A 15,829-nucleotide genomic window follows, 5' to 3' on the forward strand; every position below is an offset into this window, starting at 1 on the left:
AATCTAAAATATATCCATTGAAATTAACAAGTCTGAAAAAAATCTTTCTTTTTGTGCAGTAACTCTGTTTGCTGCCTTCAAAATGAACTGGACCATTCCCACCGTCTCCAATCAACAGAGCTCAATGTCAGGTTTACTGGAAAATAAGGTGACATCCAAGATAGTATCAGTATGAAAGATGAGTTTGACAGCTCCCTGACTTCATTAACAAAGAAAAAAACAAGAGGCAATAGAGATAATGAAGTCCACTAAAAATATAAACTATCAATGGTGCATTTTATTTTTTACATTTTAATAAATAAAATTAAGCTGCATAATTGCATGACTACATTTCCAGATTAAGCACACAAAAAAAGTTATTTCTTGCAAACACAAAGGCCAGAAAGCAAGTAGTACATCTCCGATGTAATTTTGACCATGATCCAGGAAGGCTTTCAGCTCTTCACAGGTGTTGATGTTGCTTTCATCATCTTTTTGAGATGATGATAGTTTGGGAGGATTTTCATGAGAAAGTCCAGCTGCAACGTTTGTGGCTAAAATGAAAAGCACAATGTTAGAAAAATATACATAAATCTAAACCCATCTACTTAAAAGAAGCAGTTGGACCACAACTTCTATATATCTCCATCAGTATGGCTAATGCTCACAGACTATAGAAATTGTGATCCAAAAGATTTGAGGAAGACTCAATTGCTTAAATGCAACGTATCTAGCTCTCTAATGACTTGAAGGAAAGGCTTTAACTCAGCAGTAAAAGATGTGATAGCCTCTTTCATGGACAATGTCACACCGGAGATTCGGTTTTCCAAACTGGAAAACTCCTCCCTGAAATGTATGATTACTGTCACCAATCAGTGTTGAAATCATTAGGTTAGATGGATCAGGGGACTGACTTGTTTTAAGGTAATTCCTAAGAAAATTTGTTTCCCAATTTCTCCTTCTCTCAAATGACACATCACAAATGTCTTCCTCACAAATATAAGGCAAACGTATTTTAAACCACTCTTTTTGCATAAAGCAATGAAAGCTTCAGCAATATTCCCAAAATTACTTCAGTTCACCACACCTTATGCAGTAACTGAGGAAATGCTGAAGCCCTTCTCCATTGTTTCACGCTGAGGAAAATCAGACTGAAAAGCTAGTTAGCTAGGTCTGAATATGGACATGAATGTCAGTTGTCATTCATCTTCTGATCCTTGGCTACTCTGGCTCCTTCTTCAACCAGCTAGGAAACCAGAATCATGATTTTAAAGGAGGTTTCTGTTTTTGTATTACATGTGAATTTACAAACTATAGTGATAAGAGTAGCACTATAACAAAATAATCACTGCAAAGCGACAATGTACCCCGACTTAACCTCAATTTGCCTGTTTATCTGAAATCATAGGTCATTAACAAAAGTCACAAATTCTTTTATCGAACAGTGCGACCCTTATCCTGGGAGAAATGGAGATTGATCATCCACAAAAGACACAGTGATTTCTGTAAAGGAAAAGGCAAGAAAGAGATGCACCTCTGTCCTATCTCAAACTATTTGGTCACAAATCTTCTCTATCTAATGCTACTTATATTGCCAAGATTTTGACTCCCCTCCCCCCAATTTGGTTAAATCTGAGGTCAAAGTAGTAAAAGTTTATCAACAGGATATTAATGGGATACAAATCACAAAGTGCACATTTTTCAGGGCTCTGCTCACTGACTGGATTGGTAAACTCGCCCCCCATAAATCAGGCAATCTGGTGACTGAAGAACTCAAGCTGCCTCGCATGCTTGTTGCCTACTCACCTGTGGCCGCTCAGTTTGCACGCGACGAAGACAGTCCGCTCCGTAGATGACAGTGTTCTCAGGGATGACTTCATACGTGTTGACATTGCAGCAGGCACCAATAATGCAGCCACTTGTCAGGATCACATTTCTACCAACGAATGCTGTAGATGTAGAGAGTAAGAAAGGTGACCTTGACAGAGAAATGCAAGAGCCAGGCACCTGTTGCCACCACCGCCACTCACCAGCGAATGTGGCGGTAGCAACAAGCAACGATAGGCAGCGGCAATTCCCATCGCCTGGAACAGCTTGATTTGCGGTATTCTGGAAGGGCTATCCAACTGCTGACAGGCGGCAGCGATAGCCAGGGAATGCTGGCAAAGGTTCCAGCGTTCCCTGGCAGAGGCAGCAAACACAGAGGAGGCAGCAATAGCGCTGCTTCTGGTCAGCCAGCCTGCTGATTGGCGGGGCTATGGGAGGCAGGGAACCAGCTATTGCTCAGATGACTGGTGGTAGGCACAATGGAGCACAGCCTTGACAAATCACGTGCTGGGTCTGGGAGGCAGATTTTTTGTTTTCTTGTTTTCCTCCCCAAAAGCTGGGTACGTCTTATGGTCCAGAGCATCTTATAATGCAAAAAGTACAGTAATCATATGTATTTCTTGGCAGACTACTAATTAGATGATTAAGGGGCCTCCAGGAGGCATATATGCCTTCGTTTCAGTAGTGAGATGGGCAGCAAATTAAATAAATTAATAATTACTGTATTTTTCGGACTATAAAACGCTCTGGATTATAAGATGCTCATACAGGAGGAAAACAAGAAAAAAAATTCTGCCTCTGCCTCTACCGCCCATTTGCTGTGGCCTCTTCGCCACCATAGCCCGTTCGTTGTTATGGCCCATTCGGGCAGTGGCAGTGGCGATAAGCAGCGGCGATCCTCGCCACCTAGAACAGTTGATTGGCGCTACACCAACCCCCCTCCCTCCCACCACAATATTCATTCTATAAGACGCACAGACATTTCCACCCACTTTGGCGGGGGGAGTGTGTTTTATAATCCAAAAAATATGGTATCTTTGTTCTGGGAAATGTGCCAGGATGGTACCATTTGCAGTAGCCTTTGTTAAATGGGCTGCCCAGAATCATTTTACAGTATACTCAGTTTGGATCTCCCAATATGTTGCCAGTGCAAAGCAGATACTTCTATATCTTTCTTCTGCTGCACTATTCCATGATTAACTATTGCCCACCCTCAAAGTGAAGTGCATTGGGGGAGGGTTATTCTTATAGGTTTGCAAATGATAATGAGGGACCCTATTCTTTTGGAAGGCTTTGAAGATTGGCTGTATTCAACCACTGAGGCAAGAATGTTTTTTAAGTTTTTACTGATATTGCTGTATCATAATATTTGTTTATACTCTTTTGTAATTATGTTTAAATTTCATATAACTGAAAAACTAAAGTTAATGAAAAGGATTGCCATTTTCTCACTTATTTTTAAGTTGTACAAAATAATCATCACACACTTACCTTTTGACTCAATTACATTGTTATCTCCTATTTTCATTGCTTGAGAATCTGCAAGCATGGTTAAGAATATTTGTCTGCAAGTTTTCCATATCCTCAGTTCTCCCTAATTCAGCAAGAGATCTTTTGCAGCTCTACTGCCTTCAGGAAAGATCCTGGGAGACCATTATCCTAACTTTATATCTTTGGATACAGAATAACAGAGTTGAAAGGGACCTTGGAGGAGTTCTAGTCCAATCCCCTGTTCAGGAGGAGACCCTTATCATTCCAGACAAGTGATTTAGATCACATGCAATAAAGTTAAAAAGCAACTATAGTAAACTAGTGAAACCTCTCTCTTTAGCAAAATATTCCAATAAACATCATAATATGTTATTTTTAAAAAGCTGAAATATCCCCTATTTTTTTCATTTGACCAAAAACTACTATGAACCCTAGACAATATACTTACAAGTGTAATGTTATGACATTACAGTTATAACAAATTGAATTTTATTCAGCAGCAATGAATCAATGAGACTTTTTTCTCTCTACTAAATTAGCAAAGCTTGGAAAATAATTGCAATTAAACTAATATTTTATGTTTTATTGAAGTAGATGTACTTAATAAGTGCTTAACAGCAAACAACATACATCCCAACCAATCCTCTTTAGCCACAAATTTAGGGATCTAAGATAACATCATAGATACTTACTGTCTGATGCAAACATATATCTTTCTAATCTTTCAATTTATTCTTCAAAAGGATACAACAGCCAACTTCAAACACATTATTAGTGCCAATGACCATCGGTTTGTTTCCTACTTCCTCTGTATTAGGAATAATGTTTTCAGGATAGCTGTAAGAGCAGGAAAAGGTGTTTTAGCATTTTTGTGTTTACAAACAGGCATGTCAGGCCCTTAAAACCAAGAATGTTATCTTTAAAGTTTGATACTAACTTGAACCTTTTCATTAAGCTGCTATTCTACATCAAACACTTACCAACTGTCAATCAAGGTTGTTCCAGAATACAGAGATCATTTTGTAAGAATGTTTTGACAAAATAATCATAATAATATAAAGATTCAAGGATATGCTATGGAAAACTGAACTTAGGTTTACAGGAAAATTTAAATCTGAAATACAACAAAACCTCAAATTTATGAACCCTCATTCAATAGACTGATTCAAAATGCTTCCCTAAAGTGAATAATGTTTACATATTTTATGTAAATTGATGACAGGAGAGTACAAGTATATCTATGCATTAATATTCACTATACTAATTGGGAAAGCTTCAAATGATTATCTTATCTTTTCAAATATGTTTTTCCTTTTGCATGCAATTCATGATGACAATACTAAAAATGGCTAGTTATCAAATGAATAGAAAAAGCATATTAAATTTTCAGCGATCAATTTCTGCATTACAAATTCACTGAACTCATTATAATTATTATCCTTAGCATTTACAATTTCACTGAATTGGTATTTATTACAATTAATATTTCCCAATTTCTCTGTTAAGATCACAGGTCTGAACATCTACTGAACATTGAACATTGAACTAAAATATTTACACTGAAGGTAGTATGAAATTATTTCAATGGCTGCATGCTGCTAATTTCTACCTGAGTGAATACAATCAATATATGATGCCCCAGGAAAAAGTTATTAGTTCCAACAGAGATGGCATATTCCTGATCTCTTCTATCATACTTTCTATGTTGCAGTGCCAACCCTGTGGAACAGACTGCCTCTCAAGATTCAGATAGCCCCGACCCAACTGAAATTCATAAGATTCTTAAGACTTGGCAATACTGGAGCATTTGGCCAGAGTAGAAAATGTGCTGTTATACGGATTCATATCTCTAGTGTCAATTTGTTCTACTTTTAATTTTTTATGATTGTTTTTGTTTGTATACTGCCCAGAATTGCTATAGGTTGAGTAGCCATGCAAGTGGAATGAATGAATAAATATCTTAAGAAAGTTGATTAAATTATACTAACCCATTAATTATAATTGCTTGTTCTTCTATGAGATTACCTTCCCCAATCACAATTGGTCCAGCTTCTGCAATAATTCGGGCTTTGGGGTGCACCACTGTCCTAGGTCCTATAAAAAATACTTATTGCTTTAATCTTATATATAATCAAAATATTTCTTGAAATGTATTATTCTGAGCACAAATTTATCTAAAAATACCAATTTGCTTCAGTCAACACAGGACTGCTGTCAGCCCTCTCTGTGCATTTTAAATGGGTGTAATATTTACACATTAAAAGAAGAATCACAATCATTATCATACAATCATTTGTTGCAACTTACTTCATCAACATTTTTATTATCCTATGTTTGAACCAAAAACGTTTTTTTAAAATTTTAGATAGTTCTCTCCATTTGTTGAAAGGATAACATAAATAATAAACAGGGTTTAGAACTAGGATTATGGCAGCAGCATTAAGCAAAGATGGGGAAAAGTGCAGATACCAGCATCATCTTTCACTAAAATAACAAGGGATCATCCACATTCTTGAACAATTGATTGAACTATTAGAGCACCACTAGCTATTTACATACCTAAAATGAGTACTAACTCTTTAACTTTCTAAGCTTTGCTGATTTTAACTTTGGTTGTGGCTTACCACACTATATAACCATAGCCGATTTGTTAATAGTTTAACGGTATTGTGATATCTAAGTTAATTCAATAATCAAGTTAAGTGTGTTAGGCTAACCCAATTGTATTGTTCTATAACATTATTTTCTCTTACCAATAGTCACATCTCCTTTGATTTCACTCTCCACACAAACAACAGCTCCAGGTGCAATCTTCACGCTAGAAAAACATATACAGAAACAGTAGCAGTGATTGGCATTTTTCTCATGCATTTGCTCATCTGTCAGATAGTCCCAGATCCTTGGAAATGCTTTTTAAAAAGGATAGAGAGAAAGCTCTTTATTGGATTGTACCTGGAGGGGGTGGGGGGAAGTGTATGAAGCAAAAGTGATGAGAAGACTTAATCTTGAGCCACAGTAGTGCTCAGTAAAAGTTTAAAACTCCCCACATGGAGGAATTATGTAACTTTCTGTGGTTCTGTATCACAGCTATTAACCAATAACTGCCTGCAATGACAGTTTAAGTTTAATTAGACAGTTTGAGGCAGGAAGCTGTTTTGTCATTAATAAAACATTGTTATGTTGTTACTGAGAAACCACAATACTGCCTTAGCTGGAGTTGTAGTCAAAACACTGGACCAGAGAGCTAGGAAGACATGGAGATATACTGTGATTAACAAAACAGCTCCTGGTCTCACACTATCAAAATGTTGTCAGTTACTAAACCAATGTGAAGCTTTAGCTCACACAGCCTCCACAGCCTCCACCTGCCACCTGTAGTATTAACACTCAGGCCTAATAGTCATTTAAAGAATTTCTAAGCTGATGAATGCAGAGCACTTAATTTTTTTTAGGAAAAACGTTGAATAAGTAGGAAAACAACAACACATTTTCACAGTCAGGTTTTTGGGATTCTCATTCCTCATTTTCCACCAGAACTATTTAGGAATATCCACAAGTGGCTTGGCTTCTTTTAATATAAAGGACCTCAGTAAAACGTAAATAATAACAATAACAATAATATCAGTGATACCCATTGTCATCAGGGCACTTGGTACCATGTCCAAGAATTTTATAAGATACATCAACAAATTGCAGCTTCCTGCAATAACACCAGTGGAACTGCAAAAAACTGCTTGGAACATCGTATATCTTAAGAAGGTACTTGGTTGATACCTAAGACGCTGGCAGCAACCCATATCAACCATTAGCATCAGTCCATGGTATTTGTGATGCATTTTTGAATGTTCAGTTGACTGAGTTTCATGTTTAACAAATAATAATAATAATAATAATAATAATAATAATAATAATAATAATAATAATAATAATAATAATAATAATAATAATAATAATATATCATCATCATCACTTGGGAAGTGTTCGACTAGTGATCTGTGATATGAAATCCAGCATAGTTATCTCATAGTTATACATTGCTGTGTATACTATCATAATAATAATAATAATATAAATCAATGCAAAGCCTCATTCAAACTGTGGAAACCTTCCAGAAATCATCAATGCTCCTGTACACAGTGACATCCAAAACTGAAAAATAAAACCACGGAATGAACAGCTGGATTTCCCCCCTTTGATATAAGTAAGGCTTTCTCCAGTGGCATCGGGAGTAGCAATATCCCGCTTTCCATCCTCAAAATCAGGGGTCTCCAACCTGGGCAACTTTAAGACTTGTGGACTTCAACTCCCAGAATTCTTCAGCAAGCAAATCTGGCTGAGGAATTCTGGGAGTTGAAGTCCACAAGTCTTGCCAAGGTTGGAGATCCCTGCTCAAAACCGCCCTTTCCGACTGGACTGAATTACTTGCGGGCTTGTTGAAAGCGGAATTTTACCGGCAGGTCCGACCTCCTCTTTCCTTCTGAGAGGCTACCCTTATGGCAGCAACTTAGCAGCAGCTGCTTAGTAGCAACAACGGTCCGTCGTAAAGAACTGGGCGTCCTTTTTGGACCCTCACAGACAACGTAGCCTTGAAAAAACGGAGCCAAGGAGCATCTAAAGAAAACAACACCTATTGGGGGGCGGGGGGAGAAGGACCCAGAGATTAATCTTGCCCAGAGGCCCCCTTACCTCTTCTGCACCTTCTCCGCCATCTTTCCTTTCACCCATCCATCACTCGACCTGCGGCGAGGCGCCCTTGCAGATGCGGCGGCCTTTAGCGGATCGAGGCAGCGCGGCTGGCAATCAACTCGTCAGACCTTGCACTCAGTCGTCCGAGCAGCAGGTGGCGCTGGTGGTGCGTGCTCTCTTTGCAAGCCGTGGAAGGAGCGGGCGATTGAGAAGCAGTAACAGGGCACGAAACGCGATTGCAATTACAACGAAAAAAAGAGGCGACGCATAATAGCAATAGCCAATAGCGCATTGTCTTTACAGACCTCTTAAGTCTAAGCGATTGTGCTATATATTTATATATAACTATATAAATGCATAATTATGTAATACCATTTATTGTTGGTGGCTCAGCAGACTAAGTCTGTCTGTTATTAACACAGCTGCTTGCAATTACTGCAAGTTCAAGACCCACCAGGCCCAAGGTAGGTAAAATGAGGACCCAGATTGTTGGGGGCAATAAAGTTGACTTTATATATAATATACAAATGGATGAAGACTATTGCTTAACACAGTGTAAGCCGCCCTGAGTCTTCGGAGAAGGGCGGGATATAAATTCAAATTAAAAAAAAATAAATAAAAAATTATGTGTTTATGCAATTATAACTTTACCAAATTAATACATACAGAAATTATTGCTTGCTATAAAAATGCATACTGTATTTAATAAATTATTAAAATAAAGCAATACTACAGTAACCATAAATGTCTGCTCCAAATTGCATAAAATTATTTTTACAGTATCTATCACCCTTCAATACAAATTGCCAGTATATACACCGCTTTACAGCCCTCTCCAAATCGTTTACAGCACATTTCCCCCCCCACAATCTGGGTCCTCATTTTACCGACCTGGAAGGCTGAGTCAACCTTGAGCCTAGTGAGATTCAATCTGCCAAATTGCAGGTAGCCGGCAGGCAGCAGAAGTAGCAGTCTAACCACTGTGTCACCATGGCTCCTGGGTTCACTTATGGTTTTGGGAAGCATGCCAGTTCTAAAATGGCAACTCTGTCTCTACCACCTGTCCTCCAAACTACTAGAATTCTGGACCAGGTGAAGCTTTTAGACTACCTGCAGAGGAAAACTCATATAGAAAAACTTCGAGACAACTAATATGCTTATTTTTAATCACCCTGAACCAAACTGCAAATTTAATAGGGTTTCAGTCTATGGCTGGAACACAATGAGACATTCCAAACAACAAAGATTCTCAACAGTGTGTAGAGTGCATGTCACCACTGTGCAGTTGAGGGGGAGGAAATTACTTAGGAGAAGCAGAAACAGGAAGAGTGGAATGCTTTCAACTTTCTCCTGATTATCTCACTTTTACTGAAATCTTTCTTTCCTGTCTGCTTTTTGACCATTTAGTCTAAAGCTCCCAATTTCTTTGTGACATAAGTTGTAGCACTTACAATCTAAGAGTGGAATCTGAATCATCAGCCAGGCTTTATAAGAGGAGAGCCAGCTAATCTATGGTGGAAAATAATCACTACCTTTTCCTGCTAACATGTTTTATTAGAAGGCACACACTTTATGAATAGCAGGCTTGCTTTCTCAAATGCATAGACTGGCTGGCATGAAAGCTTTTTTAAAATAAAGTTTATTAGTTGGAAAAGGTGCAGCCAAATTTCTGTTTGCTTTTTTTATCAACCAGACTGCACTTCTTTAAGTGCTGGGTATGTAAGAAGTACATTATAGATGTACAACAAAGTCCTCGTCTAGAATGGCACCCTAATTTTTAAACGCACTGTCAATAAAGCGATGTTTGGTCCTGCATATCTTTCGCCACCAGACTAAACTCTTTTTTTAAAAAAAAACTTGCTCCAGGATTGGTCAATCCTTACATTTGTTACTAGGAGCTTAACTCTTCAGCCATTTGCTTTTATTAGTATTTATTTTCAATATTTAACAATATTTTAAATGGTTACATGCACAACCCTGAAACCAAATTTTTAGGACAAAGGTGCAGTTTTCAAAACCTTTAGCTAGATTCCAAAGAAGCCAGAAGTAGATCTTTTTGGAAAAAGAAAAATGGCCTTTTCAGAATTATTCTCTTCTGCAATCTGCTGTTTCCCTCTTCGCAAAATCTACTTCATCTCTTTTGTAATGGTCTTTGGGATGATGGGGAACATATTTATTTTTGGAAGTTGTTTGGATTGTAAATATCTTTTTACTGACTTGATCTTAGTTGTTTAATTGATTTATTTGTATGTCTGCATGTGTGTGCGTGCGCATGTGTGAAGGAAAGAAATGCGGAGCAAGTACATGCATCGCTGCTATCTATTATTAATGCTGCTGTTTTAGAATTTATTAATTTACAAGTAATGATTTAAATTGTTAGCTTATGGCTTAACTCTAGGAAGTTAGCACCCACCCCCCTCCTAGAAGAATGAAATAACTTAGGAAATATTAAAAAGGGCAGAATATTATATTTCCCTGGATGAGAAATGGAGAAACATGTTTTAAGGACAAAGCAGCTCCCTTCAGCTTCCTGCCTCCCCCCCACCTTTGTCAGTGGGTCAGAGATAGAAACTCATTCTCCCCAACTTTGTCAATGGACCATCATCTGCAATAGGATCCATCTAGCAACAGAAACTCATCACATGGCACCTGGGAAGATTACATCAGCCAGCAAGGCTAGCTAAAATCCCCCCCCCCCCGGAGTCTGACAACTAATCAGGGTACTCTTCCTGTGCCCCAGGGAGTTCAAAGCTCAGAGAAAAGCATAAAGCTAGGGTGCCCTCAGCATCCCACCCCTTTTCTGTTCAGGAACTCAAACCATGTCCACCATTAAACCATCTTTCCAAGCAGTCTCCATTTTTCCAGTGTCTTTATCCCCACTTGGAACAGAACCCAGATGGACATTTCTTCCAACAACTCTTATCTTTAGTTACCTTAGGTTCTTTTGAAATAACTATCTGACCAAGAAATCTGCCCAGGAGAAACAGAAACAGAGCAAGTGGGTGAGGAGAAGCAGCAGAAGGAAGTTACATATTTTTCGGAGTATAAGACGCAGCCTAGTTTTGGGGGAGGAAAATAGGAAAAGGTATTCGTCTGGCTAGCGTCCTTAGCCTGGTCAGCTTCAGCACATTAGTTCACTAGTTTTGAGCGTGCATCCTTGTTGGGGCTAAAAAACAGCTTCTAAAGCATAGCTGATCGTCAGCAATGAGAAAAGCAGGCAAAGTGCAGAAGATCGCTTCACTCGCAAGCTCCGCATTGGGGCTGAAAAACAGTTTCAAAAACAGCTGATTGTTGGAGGGAGCTCCAGTGACTAAAGCAGGCGAAGTGCGGAAGGGGTAGGAGAAGGCTGCAGTTGTTCCGGGTAGCCATTTTGGGCACTGCGCATCGCATTTTCAGCAACAAAGAAGATGAAGCATTGATCCTATTTTCATACAATTAGAAACACAGCTTTATTTTTTTTTTCACTATTCCAAAGCAGAGGGGAAGTTATAATTGTCTCTGCAGATGTGAAATATTCTAATGCTAAAAGTCTAGTTTTAAATGAAATCTAATTATGATTTAATTATTCATTATCCTCCTACTCTCATGCAGAGCGCATGCTTCTTATTTTCTTTTTTTTAAATAAAAGTTGCTGGTGTTTATATATTTGTGAGTGTATGAGCTGATTTGGACATTGGAAAGTAGTCCAACTGGATTTCTCTCCAAGGCAGAAGTTACAGGAAACAGATGTTTCCTGCCTCGCATTGGCTTAGCAGGGAAGCACCCAACACTTTTTTTCCAAGAGAAGGAATGAAATTGGCAATCAGGAAGGTATTTTTAATTTTTTGCTTAACACTTCAGATCCAGGTGATATATTTAGATTGGTGGTATCTTTCTGTTTCCATTTTTCCCCATTTTTAAATTATTGCTAATTATGTATTTCTTTTTAAAATGTTTGTTAAATAGTTTGAGGGCATTGAATTTTTTTTGTAACTAATTGTTTTTTTAATATGGTTTTGTACTTTAAAAACTTGTAATAAAATAAAATGAAAGTGAATTTTAAAAAGAGAATATGCTCCCATATTTTTGTTATGATGTTGTGTTAAGGGAACCTTGCAAAAATTGTTTTTGTTTTGTTGTGTGCCATTGTGTCAATATTGGTTCCTGGTGACCACCTGGAGGAATTCCTGCAGTTTTCTCAGCAAGATTTCAGAAGTGGTTTGCCATTGCTTCCTTCCTAGGGCTGAGAAAGAGGGACTAGTCTCAGGTCACCCACCTGGCTTTGTGCTTAAGGCAGGACTAGAACTCACAGTCTTCCAGCTTCTAGTCTAATGCCTTAATAACTATATTAATGTGGCTGTCTTCAAAATTTGAAAGGGTGCAAACAGTAAGGCAATTTCTACAGAAATCATGAACATTACAGACTTAATATTATTATTAATAAGACATCTGCCAAATTGCCTGAGGAGAGGTGTAACTGTTTTGTAAGCTTATTACTTGATATGATTAAAAGCAGACCCTTCTCCTTTTTTGGATAGAATTAGAGGACATTTTAAAGGAAGCAAACAAACTGTCATTCAAATTCAATGGTTGATGAGCTTGCCATATTGTTCGCCATTTATTCATTTCCATCTTGGCTAGAGAAGGAAACATGAAAATAGTTATACTTTCCCATCAAACTTTATGCCCATCTTTGTACAGTTTTCCAAAGAATTACATTGCTGAAAATACAGTAACTTGACTGCAGAGTTATGGACTGTCACGAGTCGGCAGCAAAGAATTAGAGTTTTCTATATCTTGTTTTTGCCATTTATTGGCGGTGGGTTTTTTTGTTTTTTTTGCAGTTCAGATATATTACTTCTAGAAATTGTTCATACTATTTGTCATGGTCCTGATTTAGTACAGATTACTTCAGAGTGATTCTGTTTCTCCATATGAGGTCTCGTAATTGGTTTGAATTATAACGTTTGTGTGTTTTACATTTGTGTATGCCTCAGGGGTAAAATGCTCCCAGTTCTACCGGATCGTGTGATCTGGTAGCGATGGCGGAGCAAAGCTCCACCCACCCACCTTGGTATCATTACTTCCTGGTTTTAACTAGGAAATGATGTGGTTTTTACGCATTTTTTATGTGCAGAAGGTCTGCACACGCATGTGATGTGTGGCGTGTGCACTTCCAAACCAATAAGGAAGGTAAGTAGATTTCACCCCTGCTATGCCTGTGTTGAAATGATGGGTTGTTACTTTATTGGAAATTATATATTTATTTCACTGAATTTATATAGCCCTCCCCTACCTCACATGAGTATGGTGGGCTCACAAGTTAAAACAACAAAGACAAATTTGTTTAAATGAATCAAAACAATTAAGAAATGCAAATAAAGGTTTTGACCAAATAAAGGTTACTGACTTAAGAGGTTGATGTGAGAGAAAGATAAAATGTTGCTAAGAAAAGAACCATTAAAAAAAGGTATCCTAATTAAACAAGGTAAAGGTAAAGGTTCCCCTCGCACATACGTGCTAGTCGTTACCGACTCTAGGGGGCGGTGCTCATCTCCGTTTCAAAGCTGAAGAGCCAGCGCTGTCCGAAGATGTCTCCATGGCCATATGGCCGGCATGACTCAATGTCAAAGGCGCACGGAATGCTGTTACCTTCCCACCAAAGGTGGTCCCTATTTTTTTCTACTTGCATTTTTACGTGCTTTTGAAACTGCTAGGTTGGCAGAAGCTGGGACAAGTAATGGGAGCTCACCCCGTTACACGGCAGCACTAGGGATTCGAACCGCTGAGCTGCCGACCTTTCGATCGACAAGCTCAACGTCCTAGCCCCTGAGCCATCGCATTGCTTAAACAAAGCAACAAGCAAATCTCTTAAGTTTAACATTTTGGTAATCAATTTTATTCCATATTTATTTATTTCCACAAGCACCACCCTCAAACATCGAAGAAAGTATGTTATTTCTTATTAAATAAAGCAGACTTTTCTAGACTGAACAGAATATGGCTGTTGAAGTTTGGATGGGATGAAACAGTCCAAAATTGAACCTAAGTGGCATCCCTTTGAGTTACGTTTTTAACATCACAACATATATAGAAAAGAGTTGAGTCTTGTGCTGCAATATTGTAATGTTGACATTAGTGTGCCACATTTCTTCCCTTCCCGGAAATAATGTGCCAATTCATTGCTAGCTCCAATGTTTCTCTAGGGATCACAGTTTCCCTAAAGTAGCAGGACTATAAATTAAGTGTCCTGGACTCATAGCTTCCAGTCTCCAAACTCTGCAGGTAACCCAGAAGGATACTACATGTCATGGTATCAAAAGCCACCAAGAGATCTACTGGAATCAAAAGTGTGTGTGTGTTTGTGTGTGTTACCCCCAAAGCTTCATCTAAACCAAGGGTCTCCAACCTTGGTCACTTTAAGACTTGTGAACTTCAACTCCCAGAGTTCCTCAGTGAGCTTTGCTGATCTAAACAATTCATCCAAAGGGAATTAACAAACATGTCAAAAGAACAATATCTCTCCCTTCATTGTCGTTCCCCAGCTGCTATCAAACATGTCATGTTTGAATATGAATATGAATATTTAGTGTCAGACCTATCAATAATTAATATAGTTTGAAAACTCACAATTAGCAGCATTATGCAGGAGAGAATCGGCTTTATCCCCTATGTTCTAACAGCATACCTAAAAACAGGCAAACAGCAAATTGCACTTTATTTTACAAATCACCAGGTGGCAGCACAATCCAAGGTTCTAGTTTATTCTAAAATATTTTATATATTTCTACAGGGATTCTTCTTGCAGGAAGTCCAAGCCTCCAAATAAAAAAGAATGATAATGCGCTAATTCACTGCTGATTAAGGCTGGATCATAAGCTAGTTTTCTTCTACCCCTACAACAATTGAAACATCATGATTTTACAATCTTCCTTTATATTTCTTTCTTTCTTTTTTTTTTTTTTGCATTACAGACCTGCAAAGTTTGTAAATACAATGATTGGTTGCAAAGGTATTTTTTCATCACCGTTGCAACTGTGAAAGGTTGCTAAACAAGGCAGTCACAAAAGGAGGACTACTATATTGTTAGCTACCCAGAGGCATGAATTTGAGATAGGTGGCCATATAAATGAAATAACAAACAAAGAAACAATTGTGGATTTGAATTAATTTATGAGTTATTAATTTATGACATTACGGTAGTTCAACATTCAATAGGCAACAAGCTAATTATGTGCAAATTATAAAAGGCTGAGAATCACCCACTTTTGGTGAGGAATCCAGAGATGAAAGTTAGTAAGTGAAAAGGGAGGGACAAATTTAATTCTCCAAGAAGTACAGGTAGTCCTCAACTTACAACAGTTCATTTAGTGACTGTTAAAGTTATAACAGCACTGAAAAACGTGGTTTATGACGGTTTTTCATAGTTACAATATTTGCAGCATCTCATGATCATGTAATCAAAATTTAGATGCTTGGCAGCTGACTCATATTTATGATTTGTTGCAGTGTCCTGGGGTCACGTGATCACCTTTTGCTACCCTCTGACAAACAAAGTCAATGGGGAAGCTAGATTCACTTAACAACCAGATTACTAATTTATCAACTACAGTGATTCACTTAACAACTATGGCAAGAAAGGTCGTAAAATAAGGCAAAACTCAATAAATGTCTCACTTAACAACAGAAATTTTGGGCTCAATTGTGGTCGTAAATCAAGGACTACCTGTATTCCCTGGCCCAGGCATGCATGAAGAAGGACTGCAAATATGTTTTACTGGCAGACATGTTTACTACTCTCTTTCCTCTTCTAAGGATCTCTTTGATACATTTAAGTCAGTGGTGGGTTTCAAATTTTTTTACTACC

At 38.0% G+C, this 15,829-nt stretch overlaps 1 protein-coding gene across 1 annotated transcript; it reads right to left on the reverse strand.

The window, feature by feature from the left end:
* Positions 1-257: 257 nt before the first annotated feature.
* DCTN6 (dynactin subunit 6) lies at positions 258-8,075 on the reverse strand. The gene is made up of 7 exons (XM_058172763.1): positions 7,984-8,075; positions 6,051-6,115; positions 5,286-5,391; positions 4,046-4,134; positions 3,298-3,345; positions 1,786-1,928; positions 258-533 (listed from the first exon to the last, which is right to left on the reverse strand). The coding sequence occupies exons 1-7, from the start codon at positions 8,004-8,006 to the stop codon at positions 435-437; spliced, it is 573 nt and encodes a 190-aa protein (XP_058028746.1). The 5' UTR covers positions 8,007-8,075; the 3' UTR covers positions 258-434.
* Between the last annotated feature and the right edge of the window lie 7,754 nt (positions 8,076-15,829).

The sequence above is a fragment of the Ahaetulla prasina genome, chromosome 2 (genome assembly GCF_028640845.1).
Source record: "Ahaetulla prasina isolate Xishuangbanna chromosome 2, ASM2864084v1, whole genome shotgun sequence".
In the NCBI taxonomy this organism is placed as follows: domain Eukaryota; kingdom Metazoa; phylum Chordata; class Lepidosauria; order Squamata; family Colubridae; genus Ahaetulla; species Ahaetulla prasina.